At 43.9% G+C, this 25,783-nt stretch overlaps 2 protein-coding genes across 3 annotated transcripts in view; both read left to right on the top strand.

Annotated features, from left to right (window-relative positions):
• LOC139764679 (transforming growth factor-beta-induced protein ig-h3-like) overlaps positions 1-5,433 on the top strand; it is a 35,992-nt gene extending 30,559 nt beyond the window's left edge. The window contains 4 exon segments of the mRNA XM_071691561.1: positions 486-643; positions 1,842-2,003; positions 3,265-3,408; positions 5,129-5,433. Coding sequence (XP_071547662.1) covers positions 486-643; positions 1,842-2,003; positions 3,265-3,408; positions 5,129-5,341 — 677 coding nt within the window. The 3' untranslated portion in view covers positions 5,342-5,433.
• Positions 5,434-10,263: 4,830 nt separating this feature from the next.
• Positions 10,264-25,783, top strand: part of LOC139764678 (putative oxidoreductase YteT) — a 34,593-nt gene continuing 19,073 nt past the window's right edge. Inside the window, exons 1-8 of one of the 2 annotated variants that reach the window (XM_071691559.1) lie at positions 10,264-10,497; positions 12,094-12,327; positions 16,430-16,559; positions 17,277-17,390; positions 18,253-18,363; positions 21,852-21,973; positions 22,161-22,296; positions 22,429-22,622. In XM_071691559.1, coding sequence (XP_071547660.1) covers positions 12,285-12,327; positions 16,430-16,559; positions 17,277-17,390; positions 18,253-18,363; positions 21,852-21,973; positions 22,161-22,296; positions 22,429-22,622 — 850 coding nt within the window. In that variant the 5' untranslated portion in view covers positions 10,264-10,497; positions 12,094-12,284. Of the gene's footprint in view, positions 10,594-12,093; positions 12,328-16,429; positions 16,560-17,276; positions 17,391-18,252; positions 18,364-21,851; positions 21,974-22,160; positions 22,297-22,428; positions 22,623-25,783 lie in introns of both variants that reach the window. The other variant, XM_071691560.1, reaches the window with a different exon arrangement.

The following is a 25,783-nucleotide window of genomic DNA, read 5'->3' as shown; positions in this document are numbered from 1 at the left end:
TGTGTGTGTGTGTGTGTGTGTGTGTCTTGTTTTTTTTGAAAGATATTCGTAAAAGCTGATTACTTTTTGTTTTCTTATCTAGATGGATAATATATCACGTTATACCATGGATAACATATCAGGTTATACCATGGATGACATACGAGGTTACACCATAGATAACATACGAGGTTATACCATGGATAACATATCAGGTTATACCATGGATAACATACGAGGTTACACCATAGATAACATACGAGGTTATACCATGGATAACATATCAGGTTATACCATGGATAACATATCACGTTGTCATGGGTAACATATCTGGTTATATCATGAATAACATATCAGGTTATATTATGGATAACATATCAGGTTATACCATGGATAACATATCAGGTTATACCATGGATAACATAGGTTATACCATGGGTAATATGTGAATTAGCATACTGCACGATAGTTGCTTGAGCGTGTGTTAAGTTGTGATCTGTTGGCAGGGTTGAAGAGCTCCCTGCTGGCGGACAGGGAGGCCCTTCGTCACTTCGTCCTGTACCACCTGGTCCAGGGCGCCTACGCATCCTTCACCCTCAGGGACAACCAGGTCCTGCCCTCCCGTCTGCCCCGGGCGTCGCTCAGGATCAAGATCCACCCGAAGGTCAGTTAGCTGCTTCTACAGCGTCTCCTGCAGGAGTTCAGACGTCAAGGTCGGTGCATTTGTTGAGGGCAGAGGCCAGGGCTGGACCAGGGACGGCCCGGTCAGGGCTGGACCAACCAGGGCTGGACCAGGGACGGCCCAACCAGGGACGGCCCAACCAGGGCTGGACCAGGGACGGCCCGGTCAGGGCTGGACCAACCAGGGCTGGACCAGGGTCGGCCCAACCAGGGACGGCCCAACCAGGGCTGGACCAGGGACGGCCCTACCAGGGCTGGACCAGGGTCGGCCCTACCAGGGACTGGACCAGGGACGGCCCTACCAGGGCTGGACCAGGGACGGCCCTACCAGGGCTGGACCAGGGACGGCCCTACCAGGGCTGGACCAGGGACGGCCCTACCAGGGCTGGACCAGGGACGGCCCTACCAGGGCTGGAGCAGGGACGGCCCTACCAGGGCTGGACCAGGGACGGCCCTACCAGGGCTGGACCAGGGACGGCCCAACCAGGGCTGGAGCAGGGACGGCCCAATTAGGGCTGGACCAGGGACGGCCCAATTAGGGCTGGACCAGGGACAGCCGGGCTAGGAGTCATTTCTTTGTGATTCTCGTCTGTTGTAGGATCTTGTAGGATGTTGTAGGATCTTGTAGGATGTAGGATGTTGCAGAGGGACGCTTCCCCTGTGATACATCCAGTTCATAAGTGGTGCACCAGTGGTGCAGTTCTTGAGCCTTAACACCTCAGCCACAGTGGTGCAGGTCCTCAGCCACAGTGGTGCAGGTCCTCAGCCACAGTGGTGCAGGTCCTCAGCCACAGTGGTGCAGGTCCTCAACACCAGTGGTGCAAGTCCTCAACACCAGTGGTGCAGGTCCTCAACACCAGTGATGCAGGTCCTCAGCCACAGTGGTGCAGGTCCTCAGCCACAGTGGTGCAGGTCCTCAACACCAGTGGTGCAGGTCCTCAACACCAGTGGTGCAGGTCCTCAACACCAGTGGTGCAGGTCCTCAACTCATTGATGCAGGTCCTCAACACCAGTGGTGCAGGTCCTCAGCCACAGTGGTGCAGGTCCTCAACACCAGTGGTGCAGGTCCTCAGCCACAGTGGTGCAGGTAGTGGGATGAGCGTTACATTACAGGTCACAGCAGGTCAGGTCAGGTCAGTAAGTGTCGTGGTTTGACCCCCCTCCCCTCCCCCCTCCGTCAGGTTGTGAGCGTGGAGGACGGCGTGGTGGTGAGCGGCGACCACGTGGCCTTCAACGGGTACGTGCACGTGGTGGATCGCCTCCTGACGCCGCCCACGCGCTCGCTGGCCCAGGTGCTGGCCCTCACCCCAGCCCTCTCCCGGTTCACAGCCCTCATCACCCAGGTACCGTCCCCCCACCACCCACCCATAGTAACTGTACCATACATGTGTACCATATTACCCCCCCCCCCTCCCCCACCCTCCCACACCCCCACCCGTCCCCCAGTACCCCCACTCGGGGTGCTGGGCAGGTGTGCCCCACTGGTAAAGGCGTGACTGCTGACCTCTCCCCAGTGGGAGACGCTGTTCCCTCCCCCCCCCCCTACCCCTTCTTGCCCACTAGGGAGGATGCACCCGTATATCTGTCACACCTGTCTTCAGAGACAGGTGTGACAGGTATGCGGGACAGGGTGACGTGTGTGTGTCATCATGGCAGGTGTGTTTGTACAGTGTTTGTAATAGTGGATTTCCCGCCACATGTGAAGGTTACAGACAGGTGTGTCCGGGCAGGCAGATGTGAAGGTTACAGACAGGTGTGTCCAGGCAGTTGAGGTTACAGACAGGTGTGTCTAGGCAGTTGTGGTTACAGACAGGTGTGTCTGGGCAGTTGTGGTTACAGACAGGTGTGTCTGGGCAGTTGTGGTTACAGACAAGTGTGTCTGAGCAGTTGTGGTTACAGACAGGTGTGTCCGGGCAGGCAGATGTGGAGGTTACAGACAGGTGTGTCCGGGCAGGCAGATGTGGAGGTTACAGACAGGTGTGTCCGGGCAGGCAGATGTGGAGGTTACAGACAGGTGTGTCCGAGGAGTTGTGGTTACAGACAGGTGTGTCTGGGCAGTTGTGGTTACAGACAGGTGTGTCTGAGCAGTTGTGGTTACAGACAGGTGTGTCCGGGCAGGCAGATGTGGAGGTTACAGACAGGTGTGTCCGGGCAGGCAGATGTGGAGGTTACAGACAGGTGTGTCTAGGCAGTTGTGATTACAGACAGGTGTGTATGGCAGATGTGGAGGTTACAGACAGGTGTGTCTGGCAGATGTGGAGGTTACAGACAGGTGTGTCTGGCAGATGTGGAGGTTACAGACAGGTGTGTCCGGCAGATGTGGTTACAGACAGGTGTGTCTCTGCAGTTGTGGTTACAGACAGGTGTGTCTGAGCAGTTGGGGTTACAGACAGGTGTGTCCGGGCAGGCAGATGTGGAGGTTACAGACAGGTGTGTCTGGGCAGTTGTGGCTACAGACAGGTGTGTCCGACAGATGTGGTTACAAACAGGTGTGTCCGGGCAGGCAGATGTGGAGGTTACAGACAGGTGTGTCTGGCAGATGTGGAGGTTACAGACAGGTGTGTCCGGCAGATGTGGAGTTAACAAACAGGTGTGTCCGGACAGGCAGGTGTGTGGATGTGGCGGGAGCTGAGCCGGGGTGAGGGGCCATACACTCTGCTGGCTGTGAGGGACCACGACATGGACACCTGGGCCGCCGACACCTTCACCTACTGGCGCATTATCACCGACCAACGCCTCCTGAACCAGGTGAGTCCCACCCATCACCAGGCGAGTCCCACCCCTCTATCCCTTAGCAGGTGAGTTCCAGCCCTCACCACGCTTCATTAGGTGAGTCCCAGCCCTCACCACGCCTCACCAGCTGGGTGGCAGCCCTCACCACGCTTCTCCAGGTGAGTCCCAGCCCTCTACACCTCACCAGGTAGGTAGCAGCCCTCACTACACCTCACCAGGTGGGTGGTAGCCCTCACTACACCTCACCAGGTGGGTGGCAGCCCTTATTACACCTCACCAGGTGGGTGGCAGCCCTCACTACACCTCACCAGGTGGGTGGCAGCCCTCACTACACCTCACCAGGTGGGTGGCAGCCCTCACCACACCTCACCAGGTGGGTGGCAGCCCTCACTACACCTCACCAGGTGGGTGGCAGCCCTCACTACACCTCACCAGGTGGGTGGCAGCCCTCACTACACCTCACCAGATGGGTGGTAGCCCTCACCTTACCTCACCAGGTGGGTGGCAGCCCTCACTACACCTCACCAGGTGGGTGGTAGCCCTCACCACACCTCACCAGGTGGGTGGCAGCCCTCACTACACCTCACCAGGTGGGTGGCAGCCCTCACTACACCTCACCAGGTGGGTGGCAGCCCTCACTACACCTCACCAGGTGGGTGGCAGCCCTCACCACACCTCATCAGGTGGGTGGCAGCCCTCACTACACCTCACCAGGTGGGTGGCAGCCCTCACTACACCTCACCAGGTGGGTGGCAACCCTCACCACACCTCACCAGGTGGGTGGCAGCCCTCACCACACCTCACCAGGTGGGTGGCAGCCCTCACTACACCTCACCAGGTGGGTGGCAGCCCTCACCACACCTCACCAGGTGGGTGGCAGCCCTCACTACACCTCACCAGGTGGGTGGCAGCCCTCACTACACCTCACCAGGTGGGTGGCAACCCTCACTACACCTCACCAGGTGGGTGGCAACCCTCACTACACCTCACCAGGTGGGTGGCAACCCTCACTACACCTCACCAGGTGGGTGGCAGCCCTCACTACACCTCACCAGGTGGGTGGCAGCCCTCACTACACCTCACCAGGTGGGTGGCAGCCCTCACTACACCTCACCAGGTGGGTGGCAACCCTCACTACACCTCACCAGGTGGGTGGCAACCCTCACTACACCTCACCAGGTGGGTGGCAACCCTCACTACACCTCACCAGGTGGGTGGCAGCCCTCACTACACCTCACCAGGTGGGTGGCAGCCCTCACTACACCTCACCAGGTGGGTGGCAGCCCTCACCATCCCTCAACAGGGAGGCAACAACTCCCATCATACCTTATAAACCCACAGCTTGGTCCCCACAGTTTGGTCCCCACAGCTTGGTCCCCACAGTTTGGTCCCCACAGTCTGGTGCTCACAGTCTGGTCCCCACAGCTTGGTCCCCACAGCTTGGTCCCCACAGTTTGGTCCCCACAGTCTGGTGCTCACAGTCTGGTCCCCACAGCTTGGTCCCCACAGCTTGGTCCCCACAGTTTGGTCCCCACAGTCTGGTGCCCAGAGTCTGATGCCCACAGTCTGGTGCCCACAGTCTGATGCCCACAGTCTGGTGCCCTCACCTTGGCGTTGTCGTGGTGGCTACACTGTGGTACCCACAGTTTAATTCCCACAGTCTATTGTGGTGCCCACAGTGGCGCCATTGTGGTGGGCGTGTTACAAACCCCCCCCTCTCTCTCTCTGCCCACAGAGCCTCAAGACCCACCTGCTGGAGGACTTCGTCATGCCGCGGGCGCTGCAGGAGGGCTCCACGTCCTTGCTGACGCCCCGCCACGCCTCCCGAACCCTCCGCTTGACGCTTGCCCGAGGCCACCTCTCCCTGCACCACGCCTCCCTCAGCAGGGAGCACGTCATCTGCACCAACGGCATCATTCTCTTCACCGACTCCCTCCTGCTGCCTTGACCTTGACCTGACCTGACCTGGCCTGACCTGACCTGACCTGACCTGTTGTGCCTCCTCTAGTCCCAGGTTACGACCCGGTGTGTGGTACGACTCGTGACCTCCGCCTTCCTCCTTCTGCCTCGATCTTTCTCCTTCAGCAGGAATATTCTTCGACCCTTCCCTCCAGTTTACTGCCGTCCTCCGTGGACGTCCCTTACCCTCCAGCACCTTGCCTTTCTCTGTGGGCATCCCTGCCCTCCAGCATCGTGCCCTCCCCCGTGGACGTCCCTGCCCTCCAGCATCGTGCCCTCCCCTGTGGACGTCCCTGCCCTCCAACGCCTTGCCCTCCCCTATGGAAGTCCCTGCCCTCCAACGCCTTGTCCTTCCCCTGTGGAAGTCCCTGCCCTCCAATACCTTGCCCTCCCCTGAAGACGTCCCTGCCCTCCAACACCTTGCTCTCCCCTGTGGACGTCCCTGCCCTCCAACGCCTTACCCTCCACTGAAGACGTCCCTGCCCTCCACTGAAAACGTTCCTGCCCTCCAACACCTTGCCCTCCCCTGTGGACGTCCCTGCCCTCCAACACCTTGCCCTCCCCTGAAGACGTCCCTGCCCTCCAACACCTTGCCCTCCCCTATGGAAATCCCTGCCCTCCAACACCTTGACCTCCTCTGAAGACGTCCCTGCCCTCAAGCATCTTGCCCTCCTCTGTGGACGACTCCCTCCAGTACAATGACCTCTCTTGTGTACGTCCTTGCCCTTCGGCTCACTGCCCTCCCCAGCGGACGCCCTTGCCGTATGGCTTACTGCCCTCCCCTGTTGGACAACCCATCCCTCCGGCTCACAGTAGTGACGATAGGAAGAATAAAATCCAAAGACATAGTCACAGAAGGAGGCAAGATAGCACAACAGACCTGCAATGTCCCTGGGTTACACACACACGTCTAACATCACGAGGTGTGATAAGAGATAACATATCAACAGCTGAACCGTACGAGGATAAACTTCCGCGACCAGTCCAGTACAGACTGTGGCACCTTCCGGACAGCCAAGAAGTACACCCGTTGAAAGCCATCATGATCCTAGTTCCCGTGACCCCACTCTCCATGACCCACACACACCTCACCTCCAGAGCACAAAAGCCGGAGGAGCTACGGAGGATCCAGAATATGGCCCGACAATTCGTCACAAAGTATCTTTACATCAGAGACACAGAAGGACAAGAACAACATGATGAACGACTCAATATTAAACCATCTGGTACACTGGGGTCAGGACACTGGGCCAGAAAAGTCTGGCAGAAACAGTGAGATGACGAAGACATAGACTATACACATATCAGACACCATGACAGTAGGACAAACATGGAATATCCTCAATATCTCTGAGAGAGGCTCCAGCCAGCCATCGACTAACACAATGAACAACACTCGACTTAGCTGACTTCCATTCCCTAAATCAACCAGGAAAAACATCACTACGTACACAGCCCTAGATTGTCAGGGGGTTCATGAATAAGGCACAAAGTACACGTCTTCAAGCAAGACACTTGCGCACACCTTGGAAATTCCTACACCATACTTTATACTCTGTAACCATTTTGCCATTTCAGAACTTTGCCTGTGTCGAGCTACTTCTTTCCTCTCCTGTCTGAGGATGTGATAAACGAAAGTACTCACTGTTCTTATTTTCTCTTTTCAGTGGTGATTGTATATATATATATATATATATATATATATATATATATATATATATATATATATATATATATATATATATATATATATATGTAAATAGATAGATATCTGGGAGTGGATTTGGCAGCGGATGGAACCGTGGAAGCGGAAGTGAATCATAGGGTGGGGGAGGGGACGAAAGTTCTGGGAGCGTTGAAAAATGTGTGGAAGTCGAGAACGTTATCTTGGAAAGCAAAAATGGGTATGTTTGAAGGAATAGTGGTTCCAACAATGTTATATGGTTTCGAGGCGTGGGCTATAGATAGACTTGTGCGGAACGTCTGGGATAAACCATGGAAAGTTCTGTGGGGCCTGGATGTGGAAAGGGAGCTGTGGTTCCGGTGCATTATACATGACAGCTACATACAAATCCATTTGCTTTTCTAAGTATTTCTCACATACATTTTTCAAAGCAAACACCTGATCCACACATCCTCTACCACTTCTGAAACCACACTGCTCTTCCCCAATCTGATGCTCTGTACATGCCTTCATCCTCTCAATCAATACCCTCCCATATAATTTCCCAGGAATGCTCAACAAACTTATACCTCTGTAATTTGAGCACTCACTCTTATCCCCTCTGCTTTTGTGCAATGGCACTATGCAAGCATTCCGCCAGTCCTCAGGCACCTCACCATGAGTCATACATTCATTAAATAACCTTACCAACCAGTCAATAATACAGTCACCCACTTTTGTAATAAATTCCACTGCAATACCATCCAAGCCCGCTGCCTTGCCGGCTTTCATCTTCCGCAAAGCTTTTACTACCTCTTCTCTGTTTACCAAATCATTTTCCCTAACCCTCTCACTTTGCACACCACCTCGACCAAAACACCCTATATCTGCCACTCTATCATCAAACACATTCAACAAACCTTCAAAATACTCACTCCATCTCCTCACATTACCACTACTTGTTATCAGGAGTGTGAGGAGACTGTCAACTTCCCTCACTTCGGGAGGAGGTGCCATGGTCGATTTGGTTTCAGCTGTAGGTTGCCAATGGTGCAGCTGTGTTCCTCTTGGTGAGCTGCTGTAGGTAAAAGGGCGACGGTGGGGCCCTGCGGTACTACTGCCTGATCTACTTTTAAAAAGCTGCTGTCGTAGGAGGCTGTGGATGACGAAGACCCCCCCGGAGCTCCTGCCGGGGTTGGGAAACGAGCCAGGGTTCACATACAGGGCGTGTTAGAGGAAAAGGATAGATGTGACTGGACAGAGGTACAGTCCTGAAATGGCTTAAGTGGAACAGAGTATAAAGTATGGCGTAGTTTTTTCCAAGGAGTGTGCGAGTGTGTGTCTTGCTTGAAGTCGTGTATTTGGTGCCTTATTTATGAACTCACGACTCACTTGGGATGTGTACGTAGTGATGTTTTGTCTGGTTGGTTTAGGGAATGGAAGTCAGCTAAGTCGAGCGTTGTTCATTGTGTTCGTCGATGGCTGGCTGGAGCCTCTCTCAGAGATATTGAGGATATTCCATGTTTGTCCTACTGTCATGGTGTCTGATATGTGTATAGTCTATGTCTTCGTCATCTCACTGTTTCTGCCAGACTTTTCTGGCCCAGTGTCCTGACCCCAGTGTACCAGATGGTTTAATATTGAGTCGTTCATCATGTTGTTCTTGTCCTTCTGTGTCTCTGATGTAAAGTTACTTTGTGACGAATTGTCGGGCCATATTCTGGATCCTCCGTAGCTCCGGCTTTTGTGCTCTGGAGGTGAGGTGTGTGTGGGTCATGGAGAGTGGGGTCACGGGAACTAGGATCATGATGGCTTTCAACGGGTGTACTTCTTGGCTCTACGGAAGGTGCCACAGTCTGTACTGGACTGGTCGCGTAAGTTTATCCTCGTACGGTTCAGCTGTTGATATGTTATCTCTTATCACACCTCGTGATGTTAGACGTGTGTGTGTGTGTAACCCCTGGACTTTGCAGGTCTGTTGCCACCTGATTCCCCTCTGTGATTATGTCGCTGGCGTTACCGGACTTCACCTTCGCGAGATTACGATAGGAGTGGAAAGACACCATTGGCGATGCTGTATTATTGGGACGACAGTCTACATTCCCCTGCTACTGGAAGTAGTGCATCCTCGGACTACAAGAACCTATAAGAAAGAGGCAGGACCAGTAGCTGGACTAAAGAAAGTGGTTATAGGATGATAATTGAATTATGACCAATTATACTCTTCTCTGCGCCACTATAACGAATTTTTTGGATTGTTTTCGATTGTTCAGTGAGACCATGGCGAAGGGCGGCAGGTCAAATACGGTTGGCCAATTTGTACGAAAGACATTCGATCTGTTCATTAAGGTGGTGTTATGATACGGCGTTCGAGTCTAAAAAGAAAATGTGTTTTGGGAATGAGCTGTGTTGAGATTATTATCTGATTGGCGTTGGAGATGCCTTTTTTATTTTTTTCGCCGTCAGTTGAACCGCCTACCCCGCCTTACGTCGCTACAGCCCTTCCTCCTCCTCCTCCAGCAGCAGCAGGCCCAGCCCCATACTGCAGATTCCTCCTCTTGTCAATAAACTGTTTTTGTGTTATCGTATTTCAGTAACCTCTCGTAAGCCAGTCATTTCAATATCCCCTCTTACACCAGTCATTTCAGTATCATCTCTCACGCCAGTCATTTCCATATCCTCTTAACACAAATCGCTATGATGAGAATGTTAGTTTGCCTTAAATGTGGGGGATTGAAATGTCTGACATTTTTCTTTTTCGCATTCTTTGTATAGTGAAGTATTAATGATGCTGTTTAGTTTCACTCCTAATGTAAGTAGCTTTATATTTTTTTTGGGGGGGGGATATGGTAGAATATCCATACATCAATGCTTTCAACAAGCATATTTGATTAATTGATTCTATTGGTAATTTCTATTACATGGAAAGTGAAATATATACTGAAACACAATTATTATACAAGTAACACACAACTTCAAGGAAAACATGAATCATAAGACTTTGTTATGATCCCTGTGTTCGACTTCAGTGCAGGAGTTAGTTATGTGAAATTTTGTTCCAAAATCTTTATGTGAGCGGATGAGCATTTATGACCCAGTCATACAAAATATTTTGTCTTGTATATGTACATTTTTATACATGTATACGTGTATGTATTTAACTGTAGCGTGTTTTTGGATTATTGATGTAAGAATAGGTTCACGGAGCAACTCACGTTGTTCTCATTATTGTTGGGTAGACAAACAATACGTCACTGTGACGTCAGGACCCCGCACGGGTGAGATGCCATTTCATCGGAATCATACAGGCGAAATGCTCGTTTACTACAGCTATGGCATCAGAATGGGATCCTGACACATCATTATTGTACATGATTTATCTTGAGAATGATTATAGGCTGGGATAGAGTTTAACTATTTATTTGGACTTATCTCCTAAGACGTGGCCATGATGACATATTGAGGATTAAAGCAAGTGAAAGGTGAGTGATGCAATAGCATGCATCTTATCGGAGCTGCATAGCCTTTGTGATTTAACTAAGTGTAGAAAGATAGTTCACGACCGAAACTCACAACTGGTAATTATTAAAAGTGTTTGAGAGAATAGGCCACGTAAATGTTTAGTATAATGTGATGTACAATAGGAAAATTCTGGATACGGTATCTGAAGACGTTGAAGTTCAGATAGGTATATAAACCACCATAGTTCGTGGATTTCGTATTGCTTTTCACTGTAACCATTGCTCCTTTCCAATCTGGGACTGATCCTGTGTTCCGTAACTCAGGGAAGTTGAACTGACGCTGTAAATGGGACATTTGGGTGGGGTAGAATAACTTTGGTAATTATCTTAAACTGGTAATGATCTTAAAAATAATATTTTCTTCTAAATGAAACTAGTTCTATGGAATTATTGCAACTGTTATAATATAGTAATTATAGAGTAACATAAAAAACGCTTCAGAAGACTTATAATTCATCTTTTGATGAGTTAGCCAATAGTAGGGAGCGAGCTTTGAAGAATATGGAAAACGTAGGGTTGATTAGTATGAAAATTGGTGGAAAAGCTTGTAGAAATTAATAGAACTTATGGAAGCTTAACCAACTTTGCAGTTAAGGTATATTGTAACTTTGAGTGTTGTTATTAGAATAGATACATAGATGATATCAGTGTTGTACTAAGCACAAAAATTGTAAAAAATCATGTGAAACTGACTGATAGTGCTGCTACCCACCCACTTAGACATGTAATTTTTGGTAGCACTTCACGTTGATGTTCATACATTTATGCTATGAATTTCAGTTCATAGGGTATGTTAGATGAGGTTTGTTGTGGTTCTGTTCCTTTCAAAATTGATGTGAGAAATTGATAAACACATTTTCTTTGATCTTCATAGCCCTCCCCACTATTTAATATTCTGTTTAGGGTAATAAGAACATAAGGTCTGCAAGTTTTTTATAGTGTTAGTTCAGCATATTAAACCAACTGAGTAGTAACCATCTTCAAGAGCTAGGTCTTTTGCAAGTCTAAAATCAACTTTCACAATTTTATATAACTATGATAAGTAAGTTGATGGTGGGGAGGGTTATCAACTTCAGAAAAAAGGTGTACTTTTTTCACAGTGGCTGCCATGGCCCAGGCAAAAGTATGCCATAATCTTAGTCTGGCTGAGTGAGAGGTCTAGGAAGAACCACATTAGATATGAAAAAGATACTCTTTACTGGGGCAAATAAAGCGGCTGTAGATGTGGAATAGATTTTTGCAAGAAAAATTATTGCAGCACATATATAGCATAACAGTGTTTAAGGAAGCAGATTTTGCTATGGAGTGTAGGTTACAAGTATACCAAGCAAATTATGTTGCTGATGGGTTGGAATGTAGTGTATTGTAGAAAATACATCTTCTCACCGTAATTATGTAATGATGTAAGAATTTCTCACTTTTGATGAAATGAAGTGTAACAAAAATTTGCCAGGCATGATACTTAAGCTGTAGAGTGTAAAGCATATAAGATTACCTTGCATACATGACATTATTTATTTTTGCATGCTGGAGTTTACTATGAATTTTATTTTCCAGAATGACATGCATACTACAAACCTAACTGTTGTACTTATGTGCTGAGTATAGATTTGTGTTAATCATCTGTGAAGCTTGTTGACTGAATACATCACTGTAATAGCATGAAAGATTGTTAAGCATCATCAGTAAATACTTCAGGAAAAACTGATAGAATTGGACAGCCAGAGGGAAGTAAGGAGTCCCAAGACATGTTAACCCACAGGAAAGTGACGACAGTTGTCATTGGTGCAGGTATAGAGTTTGCTTTTTCATAAAAGTTTTCAGTTATTTTTTGTAAAAGTTCAGACATCAATTCAATGTTGGGTTTATTATATCTGTTACGTATGGTAGGCTTGTATTTGACACATTTACTTTTGTATTATATAAGACAATAAAGTAATGCAAGATTTTATTTTATTAAAGTGAAATACAAACATGGGGAATTATGATTCACTACCATGGGTCCAAAATTTAAGATAAATCCTTTCAATAATATCCTTCACAAACAAAGCATTCATTCCATTGAATCACAACAGTCTTTGTTGCCATACTTAGCATTTCTTCACCAGTAGCAGTGTTAGCTTTATGAATCCTCTTTTGAGATTTGTTTTTTCTGAAGTGATTCTTGTAAACTTAGCTTTTTGATGATTTTTAATAAAATTAATCCAGAGTGGACAAGTCTAGGGTTCTGGGTGACAGTAAAATAGTAATGAAATGAGTAATTGCCTTTAATTGCCATAAAGTTTCCAAAATGTTTTTGGTAGTGTGACAAGTTACACCATCTTGCCAAATTTTTTCTTTTTATGTTTGTACGCCGTAATTTAGAATTGAATAAAGTTCTGCAGAATATTCAAGTGCCATTCAGATTATACTGAAAATGTCTCTTTTTTTTTCTTAAGAAATGTTGCCCCTTGATGCAACTTTCAGAAACAGCACATCATGCTGTGACATTCCCAGAATGAAGCCCACTTTGATGTAGCTGTGATTTTTCTCATCCTGGATTTTTTTCTTCACTGCCAGTACAGTCATATCAAAATGTACTTCATCTGACATTAGCAAACTGGTAATGAATTTATTGAGAGACCAATTGCAGAGATGCTTTCCAGGTCATGCATTTTCAAGTTTTTAAACCGTATTTAGTTAAAGGTCAATATCTTTGTGCATATGGTGGACACGTTCTGCTAATGCTGTTTTCAGATGAAAGGTGATGATTTGACTCCCTGGGACGTTGAATGGCTCTAGAAATGGTAGTAGCTGTTCCTGGTATTCTCACTACAGTATGGTTCTGGATGATAGGTGGATAAGCACCACCTTTTCAATGAAGCTCTGTTGTGAAATAGAGAATGAAGGGACAACATGGCAATATTACAAACAAAATTTGTGTCTGAATGCTCTCTGACATGCCATAATTCTCCAAACCTTCCATCAGCTAACCCATATACTGTACTTCCCTGCCCTGATTACTTCATATCTAACAGTGCATATCATTCTTTCGACTGCTTCACTTTATTTCCTCTGGACATCTGTTTGTGTCATCCCTGATCTGTGTATTCCAAAGAGCATTTGACAGTTTTTATTTGCTACCACTTTGCCCTTATCTGTGTGTCTGTCTGTGGAAACATTGTTTAATGCTCAATTATTTTAGTAACGTTACATGCCAGAAACCTTATTCTTATGCCATAAGTACCCTATTTTCAGCTCAAGATGATCCACAGATATACATGGGTGAGGAATGATGGAAATGAAGAGCATAAGGCTTTAATTACATACAAAGCATTGGATGAAAGATTGAGAAAGGCCATGTTAGATACAAGAGTTGTGAGAGGATTCTTTGGAGACTGACCATTGTGCAGTCTTTGTGGGGATGAGGGTCAGGGAGAAGTAGAGGTATGGTTTAGAGAAGAATGGGGAGTTTTTACCTCCTTGGCAAACAAGAAGATGAATCAGAAAAAGTGCAGGTAGGAGTATGAAAGAAAGGTAACTGAAAGCTTTGATGGAAATGCAGGGATGCAGTATTGTGCAAATGAGGTGTTTAAAATGTTTAGAGAAATGAAATATAAGGTTGTAGAATTATTAGTTGGATACAAGGTCATGAGTTATAGAAATAAAAAGGGTGATGCATGGTGGACAGAAGAGATTAGAAATGCTGTGGAAGAGAAGTAAAAGGCATATGATAGGTTGTTTGATAGGAATGTACCAGTGGAAGTTCAGCAGAGGAGGAGAGAAGAATATGAAATATGTAAGCAGAATGTTCAGAAGCTGATAGAGGAAAGCAAAGGAAGAGTAGATGAAGATTTTGGAAGAAAGTTAAGTGAAAAGTTTCAGGATGATAAGAAACTATACAGGAAGGTGGTGAAAAAGGAAAGAGGTGGATGTAACACTGGAAATGTTAATGTGAGAAGTAAGGAAGGGAAGTTGCTGAATCAAAAGGAAGATGGAAAGAGTATATTGAAGAACTGATAAATGTGGGAGAAGGGGAGGCAGCACTAGTTACATGGATGGGTATGGAGGATGGAAGGAAGAGGATACAAGTGCAATGGGCTAGAGCAAAAAGGTAGGTAAGTAGGGTAATAACGAGGCTGAGAGTAGGAAAGGCACCTGGAGTGGATGGGAATACAGCTGAAATGCTGAAGTATGGAGGAGAAAGTGTGATGGAGTGGATGCATTTGATATGTAATTTAACATGGAAACAGAAGGTTGTGCCTAAGGATTGGATGAAAGCTGTTATTGTTCCTTTCTTCAGAGGAAAAGATGCAAAGGATGTATGTAGTAATTATAGGAGAATAAGTGTTAAGTATACCAGAAAGAATGTGTGCACAAATGTTAATTGATAGAGTGATGGAAATGACTGAATGCAGAATAAATGAAGAACAGTGTGTGTGTAGGAAAGGCAGGGGATGTGTGGATCAGATTTTTGCAGTAAAGAAGACGGTGGAAAAGTATTTACCAAGAGGTAAAAAGTTGTATGCAGCTTTTATGGATCTGGAGAAAGCATGTGACAGAGTCAAGTGGAATACTTTATGGGATGTATTAACGATATATGTTGTAGAAGGGCAACTGTTGGATGGTGTGAAAGCCTTGTATAGAGGAGCAAATGCATGTGTAAAAGTGGATGGAGAGTTGAGCAAAAGTTCTGGGATACATGTAGGTGTGAGGCAAGGCTGTGTGATATCAATGTGGCTTTTTAGTATATATATATGGTTTGGTCACAGGGAGAGAATGAGTAAGGAAAGATTGACAAAGAGGATATATGTGTCAGAGGAGGAGGGAATGAGGAGAAGTGGGAGACCAAATTGGAGGTGGAAGGATGGAGTGAAAAAGATTTTGAGAGATGGGGGCCTGAACATACAGGAAGGTGAAAGGCGTGCGAGGAATAGATTGAATTGGAGCAATGTGGTATATCGGGGTCGACATGCTGTTAATGGATGGTGAACCATGGAAAGTTTTGTGGGGCCTGGATGTGGAAAGGGAGCTGTGGTTTCGGTGCATTATACATGACAGCTAGCGACTGAGTGTGAACAAATGTGGCCTTTGTTGTCTCTTCCTAGCGCTACCTCGTGCGTGTGCGGGGGTAGGGGGTTGTCATTTCATGTGTGGCGGGGTGGGAATGGGAATGAATGAAGGCAGCAAGTATGAATTATGTATACGTCTGTGTATGTATATATATGTATACATTGAAATGTATAGGTATGTATATGTGCGTGTGTGGATGTGTATGTATATACATGTGTATGTGGGTGGGTTGGGCCATTTTCTTGTCTATTTACTTGCGCTACCTCGCTAACGTGAGAAACAGCAACAAAGTATAATAAATGTTATGGATGGAGTGATGAGAGAGATGAAAGCAAAACTAGGGAAAAGGGGTGCATCAGACTGGGGAGGAGCAGTGTGGTTTCAGAAGTGGTAGAGGATGTGTGGATCATGTATTTGCTTTAAAGAATGTGTATGTGGGAAAAATCTTAGAAAAACAGATGGATTTGTATGTAGCATTTATAAATCTGAAGAAGGCATAGGATAGGGTTGATAGAGATGCTTTGTGGAAGATATTTAGAATATATGGTGTGGGATGTAAGCTGCTAGAAGCAGTGAGAAGTTTTTATCAAAAGTGTAAGGCATGTGTATGAGTAGGAAGAGAGAAGTGATTGGTTCCCAGTGAAGGCTGGTCCCTCAGTGAAGGTTGGTTCTCGGCAGGGGTGTGTGATGTCACCATGGTTGTCTGATTTGCTAATGCATTATATAGGTGTTAAGGTTTTCCATTTCTTAAGTACGACTGGAAAAAAAAATAGTTGTACCACAGGAAAAGGATATATACTTTTATTTGCAGAAAGTTTACATAGCATATTTACTCCTTCAGGTAACAGAGGAAAAAATTATGCCTCATATGCGCTACAGTTCCCTCACTTGTTTCAAGTAGTCGCTGTGGCTGAGCCAAGAAAACATGCTAGAGAGAGGATACAAATTGCACACACCTTGAGTGAGGAACGGTAAGTAGCAGCAGTAGCATTGATTATTTCTAAGAATTTACTGTAATAAAGAATTGTTTCCTTGAAACAAACATTTCATAGACATTGCAGTTTATTTATCATTTAGATTTATAATGTTTTATCATAGGTAAGGACTGTAGAGGATACAGTATATATTATCCATGATTATTATTATTATTATTATTATTATCTCTCTCTCTCTATCCATCTATATTTCTAATGCCTGTTCCCTCCAGGAACTCCCATCAAGGGGTGGCCATGGCAAAAGAGTCTTCACTTGTCCCTATCCTTGCATGCCTCCCTCCCATACACCATTCCACACATTCTTCCTCTATTTCTCTCCCTCCACTATTCCTCCACCTGGTTTATTATCATACAACTCAATGATCCCATGGTGAAAGGGGTCTTTGGGTTATATCCCCCTAGAACTCCACATCCAGGAGCTATAGCAGCTGGATAGCACGGACAGGATGAACTCAGAGCCAAAAATTTTTTGATGAGAAAGTACTGTTTTATCAGCTGATGATGACACAGCCTCACCAGTTTACCAGTATATATCATGTGAAATGTCTGGGATAAACCATGGAAAGAGTAAAAGAAAAAACAATCATTTTCTCTTTTTAGATATCAGACTTTGATTACTGCTTAAGTACATATGAACATCAACATGACTCATGTATTAAGTTGTTCACCACACTAATGCCAAGTTTCCTTCAGATGCTTTACTGGTTGGGAGTCTCTGGCAGAGGAGCCAAAGTTAGCTGATTGTGCCATAATTGCAACACAAGATCAGCAGCATGTCCAGCCTGCAGTTGCACTTGCAAAGAAGGGGTAAGCAATAGTTTTTTATGCATAATTTTTACTTCTGTGAATCAGTGGGCCCGTTGAAAGATTGAACTAAAAAGAAAAAAAGAAAATCCAAGAGAAAAAAGTAAGCTCTTTGAAGTATGTATAATTTTCTCTTTAGGGTTGTGTCCTGTGAACCATGAAAGATATCTCATACCATTTCAGCCTTGTATTAGGCAATTATGGCCTCAACTTGACCTTAGCCTGATCTGTTAGCAACTTCTACTTGGCAATGATGTCATGGCTGCCAAGCTGTCAATACCAACCTGCCTCATAATTCTCAGAGCACAGATATCTACCTGATGGTGGTCACTACCAGTTTAGAGGAAAGGTATCTGAAATAGAGGGGAAGGAAGGGCAAGAATAGACTGAAAAAAAATGCTTATGGGATATCTGTCCCAGAAGAGGAGTTTTTTTTTTACCTCAAAATTCTTTTCTCCTTAGAGTCACTTTGTCCCAGTGGCCATGAGGGCATATCAGTATGGTGGAGATGAAGGCATCACAAGGACAAATAAAGTATAAAAAGCAAAAATTACTATTAATATGACATAGCTGGCATACTAGGGTCCTTCTACCGTGGTGGTGGCAATGCTAGAACCATAAATCTCTGTACCTAAAGTACTCTGCTTTTTCCAGGTTATCCCATTTGAACTTACCCTCAGACCATCTTATGTCACCCTATGGTTCACAGTTACAACTAGCTTTCTTCCTACACACACTCACTCCCAACTTTTGGTGTGAGCATCATGTGGTATTCTGTACAAAAGTAAGATGTGTGTAGAACTGTTACATTGAAAATAAGTAACTAATGAAAGTGATAGTTGCCATTCTACATATTTCTTTTCAGGTACCATATTTTACTGGAAAAACCAATGGCTGTGACTGAGGAAGACTGCCGTTCAATTTATGAAGCTTGCAGGGAGGCGGGAGTTATGCTAGCAGTTTGTCATGTGCTCAGGTAAATTGTTTTTGATATCTTTATGAATGAGAGTGATACAGGCTTCACAAATTGATTTTGTAATGATTTATGATGAAGAAACTGCAAAAGAAGTTTTGCCTGGTATAGAGATTACAAACTATTAAGTCTTTGTATACATCAGACTTGATTGTTTTGAGTCTCGCTCTGCTAGTCAAGGGTGGGTGATCATAGGTGTCGTCTAACGCTTGGCCTGGTAATTTGTTATACAACCCCAGGATCCCTTTTATGAGACTCCTGCAGCTTAAATGTTCCATTGTATTCCAGAGCAGGATTACAATGAGACTGAGATTCCTGGAAGAAGTGCTGCCATTTTTATACATATCATATTGCAAACATTAAAACATTTCCTGAAAAGTTGATGTGGAATTAAGAATATGAATTGAGAGGAGGAAGGAAATTTGAGAAATATGCTTTGTAATAGAAAGAAAGTTATTGATAATGTGAAAGAGTGGATGCTGAGGTAGAATATGCATTTTGGACAGATAGTAAGACAGTGAGTTGAGTGGTAGTAGTAGCATTAATACTTGTAGTCCTTGTTGTATATGTGGGGTATGTACCAGAAAAACCAAAATGGCATGAATTGAACCCATCTTGCATGTAAAGGATAGAGGTGCATTCCATTACCTAAACAGTAACTCCTTCCAACCATCCAACACCAGTTTTACTACTCTTCTGTTACAATTTTTCAGCCAAAATTCAGAGTAATATTGTAAATAGAAGACTTAAGTGGGAGAGAAGGAAAAGGCATATGGCAGGTTGCTCAATAGGAATGTACCAGAGGAAGTTTAGCAAAGGAGGTGGGAAAAATGCAAAATAAGTAAGCAGAATGTTAAGAAGCTGTTAGAGGAAAGCAAAGAAAGAGTAGATGAAGATTTTGGATGAAAGTTCAGTGGAAAGTTTCAGGATAATAAGAAACTGTACTGGAAAGAGGTGTATGTAAGAGTGGAAATGTTGATGTGAGAAGTAAGGAAGGGTAGTTGCTGAATTAAAAGGAGGAAGTGAAAGGGATATGGAGAGAGTATTTAGAAGAACTGATCACTGTGGGAGAAGGGGAGGCAGCAGTTGCTACATATATGGGTATGGCAGAGGATACAAGTGCACTGGCCTTTAGCAAAAAGGGAGGTAAGAAGGGCAGTAATGAGGCTGAAGGTAGGAAAGGTACCTGGAGTGGATGGAATTATGGCTGAAATGCTGAAGTATGGAGGGGAAAGTGATAGATATGTAATGTAGCATGGAAACACTAGGTTGTGCCTGAGGATTGGGTGAAAGCTATTACTGTTCCTTTGTTCAGATGAAAAGGTGTGAAGGATGGATGTAGCAATTATGGGGAGTAAGTTTGATACATATACCAGGAAAAGTTTATGCAAGAATATTAATTAACTGAGTGATGGAAGTGACTGAAGTGAAGAGCAAGGGAATTTTAGGAAAGGTAGGGGATGTGTGGATCAGATTTTTGTGGGACAGAAGACTTTGGAAAAATACTTACCTTAAGGTAAGAAGTTGTATGCAGCTTTTATAGATCAAAAGAAAGTTGTGGAGCTATGGTTTCAGTGCATTACACGGGACAGCTAGAGAATGGATGAGTGGATGCGGCCTTTCTTCATTTGATCCTGGTGCTACCTCACTAATGCAGAATATGGTGATCAAGTATGGAAAAGAAATAGAAAGAAAAGTAAAATAGAATACTGCTTAGCTGCATGTTCACCAGATGAACATGTGAAAACAACAAGCTGGAAAAAATCCAGCAGCACTTCACAAGGAATATTGATGGCCTGGAGAATATGAATGATCTCAAGATGTTGAACAAACTTGAATTCTGCAGGCAGTCTGGAAAGAAGAGAGATACATGATGATGTATGCATGGAAAAATAGATGGGTGTAATGAGTAACATTTTAAATCTGAACAAATCATAGCAAAGACAATACAGAATTATAAAGTTATGGAGACAATGCAGAGAAGATATCAGATGAAAATTAATGAGCATCGTGCTAAGAAGCTTGAAAGTCCATTTACTGTATTAACAGGAGAAACAAGAAACTACTTTGGATGGCAACAGAAACCTTCAACTTGCTCATCTTCATGACACTACTAAAGCCAATAACAATTACTCCATACACTTATGCTCTTCAGGAGTGGCATGACTTTTCGGTTAAAGCTTTTAACCGTGTCTAGAGTAGATTGTTGAGATCTTTTATTTTTTTAAGTAACCTTTAGCCACCTCTTCCTTGTCGAATGAGGGGATGCTGAAGGTCATGGATCTTGTATTTTCTGTTAACTTCATGGGGCAGAGTTGCTCTGCAACCCTTTTTTGTACCTTTCCATTTGTATCAAAAAGATGAGTTCTTCTTTTACAACAATGGCAGTTTGCTGTTACCCATTTTGTTAAGATAATGGCCTTGGTCTTCTTAAGGAACTTATTACTGGATGAAAGTAGCAAAAGGAACTCAAGCATTCAAGAAACATCTTTTTTTTAGTTATTCCTCTAATAGATCTGGTTGTTCTTCCTTATTTGGCTTTGAGTATGCAGCTGTTTGAAGAAGATGGTCCAGAATGGTGGTTAATTGTCCTTAAGGGGAGGTTTATCTCTTTAGTTTTCCTTAGATCTTTCTTTCTTTCAGTTCCACCTCTTTCATGTGGGTTTGCTAACAGATACTTGTATGGCTCGGTCTTTAAGTAAAAAATGTAGGTTCAGAAGGATAGAAAGATTAATATATTTCTCTACTGTAAGCAGAGCCCTGTGAGCATTCATTTATTATCCTTTTTTTTTTTCTTTATATCCTTACCAAAGAAATATGTATTTTGTTTTCAGGCACTAAAGGGCTTGTGGTGCGGATGCCACAAGTTAGTCAACAAATGAAGTAGGGTAATGCCTTAGCAGAACTTCATTTTGCATGGTGTTGTCTCATCATAGGTGTGTACAGGTTGCTGTATGGTTGCAGTGTTCTGTGAATCATCATCTGCTGGCCTCATAATCTTCATAACGCTCAAAGGGGATGAGTCATCATGGATGAAGTAGCGTTTAACTCCCTATTAAGGAAGTGCTCTTCAATAGAGGAATAGTTTTTCACCTTTGAAAATGTAAATTTTTTCAGATAATTAATCTTTCATGTGTGTTGCAAAATTTATTCAATTCAGGCTTGTTAGTGCCTGCAATAAGATTTTTTTTTTTTTGAGAAGGAAAGAAAGGAAGGAATGATAATACTCATGGGGCTGTACATACAATAGACATTTTTTTTAATCAGTGCATTAGTTAGAGAATGCACTGTCAAAAATTGGATTGCTAAAGTATAACTTCAATGAATTATTACTTTTTTAGCATTCTCATACCCACATCCTTGTTATAACAGCAATGCCAGTTAAAAGTTTTTGTTACCCAGCTGTAAAACAGAAGATTATGTTACATATACAAGTAGATGCTTAGGTTTTGAATGCTTTTGAATTATCTGCTTTATTTATTTTTGCTTAGGTATCATCCTCCAGCTAAAAAGCTGAAGGAACTGATTGATTCAGGTGTGATTGGAGAAGTTGTCAACATCAATCATACAGAGCCTGTTGGATTCTGGCATTTTGCCCACTCTTTTGTCAGAGGTAAATAAGTGTTGGCCACTTAACATTTTAGTCCTCTTGTAATGTTCATATGCTTAGTTTCCTTTAACATGTTTTTGTTTTATTCTTCATACAGTACTTTATGAAGTAAGTGTTATTCATCTATGGTGGTGCATTAGATGAATTCTATCTGTCTCTCTACTATCTATGAAAATTATTTTTAATGCAGGAAACTGGGGCAACAAAAAACGCAGTACCTTTTCTCTGATGGCTAAGTGTTGCCATGATGTTGATCTAATTGCATATTGGATGGGAAACAAAAAATGTGTGAGGCTATCTTCCTTTGGCTCCTTACATCATTTTAGGTAAGTGAAGAAACTATGTGAGACAAGTACATTTTTACTATATTGGCATCAGAATTTGATTTTTCAATATCTGAAAATATTGTATGGCATGTTACAAAATGGAATTTGATCAGGAGAGATTTCTTAAAACAGAAACGAAAAAAAACCTAAGGGTGCTGGATCCCATTGCCTGCAGTGCTCAGTAGAGGCAACATGTCCCTACTCAGCCAAGAAGATCTACCTGGATCCTGCACCCCCTGAACCTCGCTGGCCCATGAGTGTTGTATGTGACATCGAAGATGCACCAGAGGGTTATTTGCAGAAATTGAAAAATGCACTTGAAACTGGTAAGGATGGAATGTTTTGTTGTCCTTGCACTAGAGTTCAGCTTTGTCTTTTTAACCTGAGAATGTTTTGTTGACCTTTCTCTGTACAGTATTGTCACAGTATATTGCAATTTGATACAACAATCATGAAATAGTACAAGTGTACCTTAGTTACTCCCGTTTTTCTATTTAACACAAGCTCTTGCAATATATGTGAGCCCAGCTGGCTACATGCCACTGGATGCTAATGCTGGGCATGCCACTCAGCCTGCCACATCAGTTCTTTGCTGGCATTAAAAAAGTATGGATGCATAGTTTGTCATTCATATATTTCTACACTTCTGGCCACTTGAATTAATCACCACTGTGCCTAAATGTACAGCAACTGCTCCTGCTACAAGTAGCCTGTTCAAGATACTGGCCAGATTCTGCAGTTGGAGAGTATATCTTTGGGGCCATATAGAAGGGGGAGGCATGTATGTTGATGTTCATTATGTTATAGTAGGTACTATGAAGTTTTGTGAATTTGTGTTTGTGAGTTGTTTTGTGACAGCATTGGAATGATTTCATAGATGAGTGTTATGAGTCATTGTGTCCTTGTTCTATGTCATTTTTTTACAGGCGTGTAGTTATGGAAATGTTAGAGGTTGGTTCTGGGTGTAAGTCTGGTTTCTAGGAAGAGGTCTGTTTGGATGTTGTGTTCTATGAACTGGTTTAGTATTTCTGTGTGTTTGTTCCTGATGTAATGGGCATTAAGTTGCAAAATGTTTAATGTCATTGGGGTTCTGTGGAATAGAATTATTAGTTTGTGAAAGTTATGGACGTGCATTGTGTGGTATTGTTTGTCGGGAGTTTGTGCTGGAGATGATGGCGTTTTGGGGTTTGCTGTCTGAGTGGTTACTACATATTCAGCGTTCTGAGTAGTCTTTAATGTTTGACAGTGATGTGCATTGATACCAATGAGTGCAGATGGAGCACCTAATACAGTGTGGCTTTTTACTGATAGGCATTTGGCACTATGGGCAGAAGTCTGCTGGTTATCCAGGGTTAGGGATAGTGTCACCATTTTGATTGAGTGATCAGATGATGGCCAGGCTATCATCTCTCAGCAATAAGATAATGTGTGTGTGTGTGTTATATGTATTGGTGTGATCCATGGTCTGACATGATGGCCAGAAACAGCTTGAGGGTGTGCTCCTTGTGTAAGTAGGGATTTGTGAGACCCTTGAGGCATGGAAACAGAAGGTTGTACCTGTGGTTTGGGTGTAAGCTATTAATGTTTCTTCATTCAAAGGAAAAGGTGCTAAGGATGTTTGTAGCAGTTGTAGGGGAATAAGTCTGTTAAGTATACCAGGAAAAGTATACGCAAGAATCTTAATTGACAGAGTGATGGAAGTGACTGAATGCAGAACAAGTGAAAAGCAAGAGTTTTAGGAATGGTAGGGGATGTATGGATCAGATTTTTGTGGTAAAGATGCCTTTGGAAAAGTATTTGATGAAAGTTAAGAAGTTGTGTACACCTTTCATGGACCTGGAGAAAGTGTATGACAGAGTAGATTGAATTGCTTAATTGGATGTGTTAAGGATATATGGTGTAGGGGACAACTGTTGGATGGTGTGAAAGCCTTCTATAGGGGACCAAATGCATTTGTAAGAGTGGATGGAGAGTTGAGCAAAAGGTTTGGAATACATATAGGTGTGAGGCAGGGCTGTGTGATGTCTCCGTGCCTTTTTGATATATTTTTGGATAGAGTGATAAGAGAGATGAAAGCAAAACTAGGGAAAATGGATTGCAGAGATGGAGTGTGGCAGTTAGACATGCTGGATAGTGGCAAGTGTGTTTGTGGGTGATACTGTGTTTTTGCTGAGAGTGAAGAGGAGTTGCAGAAGGTTGTGTTTTTAATGATGTGTATAAGCATAGGCAATTGAAGGTAAATGCAAGTAAAGTAATGATGTTTGAAAATAAACAGTGAAAGTAAAGATTTTGTAAAACAGTATATAGTGAAAGAAGAAAGTATATGGAAGGAGAGATAAAGGAGAGAGTAGTACATGGTAGAAGATATATTGGGTCCCTTAATAGAATAATGAAGGGTAGAGGTATGGAAGTGAAAAGAGGATGAAGGGACAGCATAGTCCTCCCAACCCTGACATATGCAGCTTAAACATGGACGTGGAATAAGGCACAGAGGTCAAGAATCCAAGCTGTGGAAATAAGCTATTTGAGAAGAGCATGTGGTGTGACTAGGTGGAATGAAGAAAGAAATGAAGGTGTGTATGAGAGATATGGTATGGCAGGGAATGCAAAGGGAATGAAATGTGGAGTGGTAGAATGGGTGAAACAATACTTTGAGGTGGTTAGGGCATGTGGAAAGAATGCAAGACTGTGAGTTTACAAGGAGAGTGTATGATAGTACAATTGAAGGGTTTGGTATGAGAGGAAGACCACCTGTGACATGGGAAAATAAGGTGGAGGAATACTAGAGGGAGAGAAGTGGTGTAAGAATGCATAGAATTGTGTATGTGAGGAAGGCATGTAAGGACAGGGATAAGTGGAGACTTTTGCTGTGGCCACTCCTTGATGGGAGTTTTCTAAAGAGAATGGGCTTCAGAGATATAGATAGATTGAGGCAAGAAGTTTTTATCAAGGGTATAGGGCATTTGTTCGAGTAGGGAGAAAGGAGAGTGAATAGTTCCAAGTGAAAGATTGGTCTGCAGTAGGGTTTTTTGATGTTACTATGGTTACTTGATGTGTTAATGGATGAGGTGGTGAGGAAGGTAAATGCAAAAGTCTTGTAGAGAGAGGCTAGTTTGCAGTCTGTAAGGGATGAGTGGGCCTGGTAAATATGCCAGTTGTTATTTGATGATAAAGCACTGGTGGTATATTCAAATGAAAAATTGTAAAAGTTGATGACTGAATTCGAGAGTGTGAAAGGAGGAAGTTGAGAGTAAATATGAATGAATACAAGGTTTATTATTGTAGCAGGGTTGAGGGATTGGTTGGTTGGGGTGTAAGTTTGAATGGAGAAAGTGAGAAGGAGATAAGAAGCTAAGTGTACCACTGTGATACAGAAACGTGGACAGATTTGAAAGTGGATAAGGTCAAGAGTTTTTTAGAAATAATGATTTGGGGATATAGAACTTTCTTGGCTGCCATGACAACAAGGTATGGCAGAATGTTATAT

This window comes from Panulirus ornatus, chromosome 50, assembly GCF_036320965.1.
Source record: "Panulirus ornatus isolate Po-2019 chromosome 50, ASM3632096v1, whole genome shotgun sequence".
In the NCBI taxonomy this organism is placed as follows: domain Eukaryota; kingdom Metazoa; phylum Arthropoda; class Malacostraca; order Decapoda; family Palinuridae; genus Panulirus; species Panulirus ornatus.
Note: the sequence above shows the minus strand (reverse complement) of the source record. Positions and strands in the feature narration are given on the sequence as shown.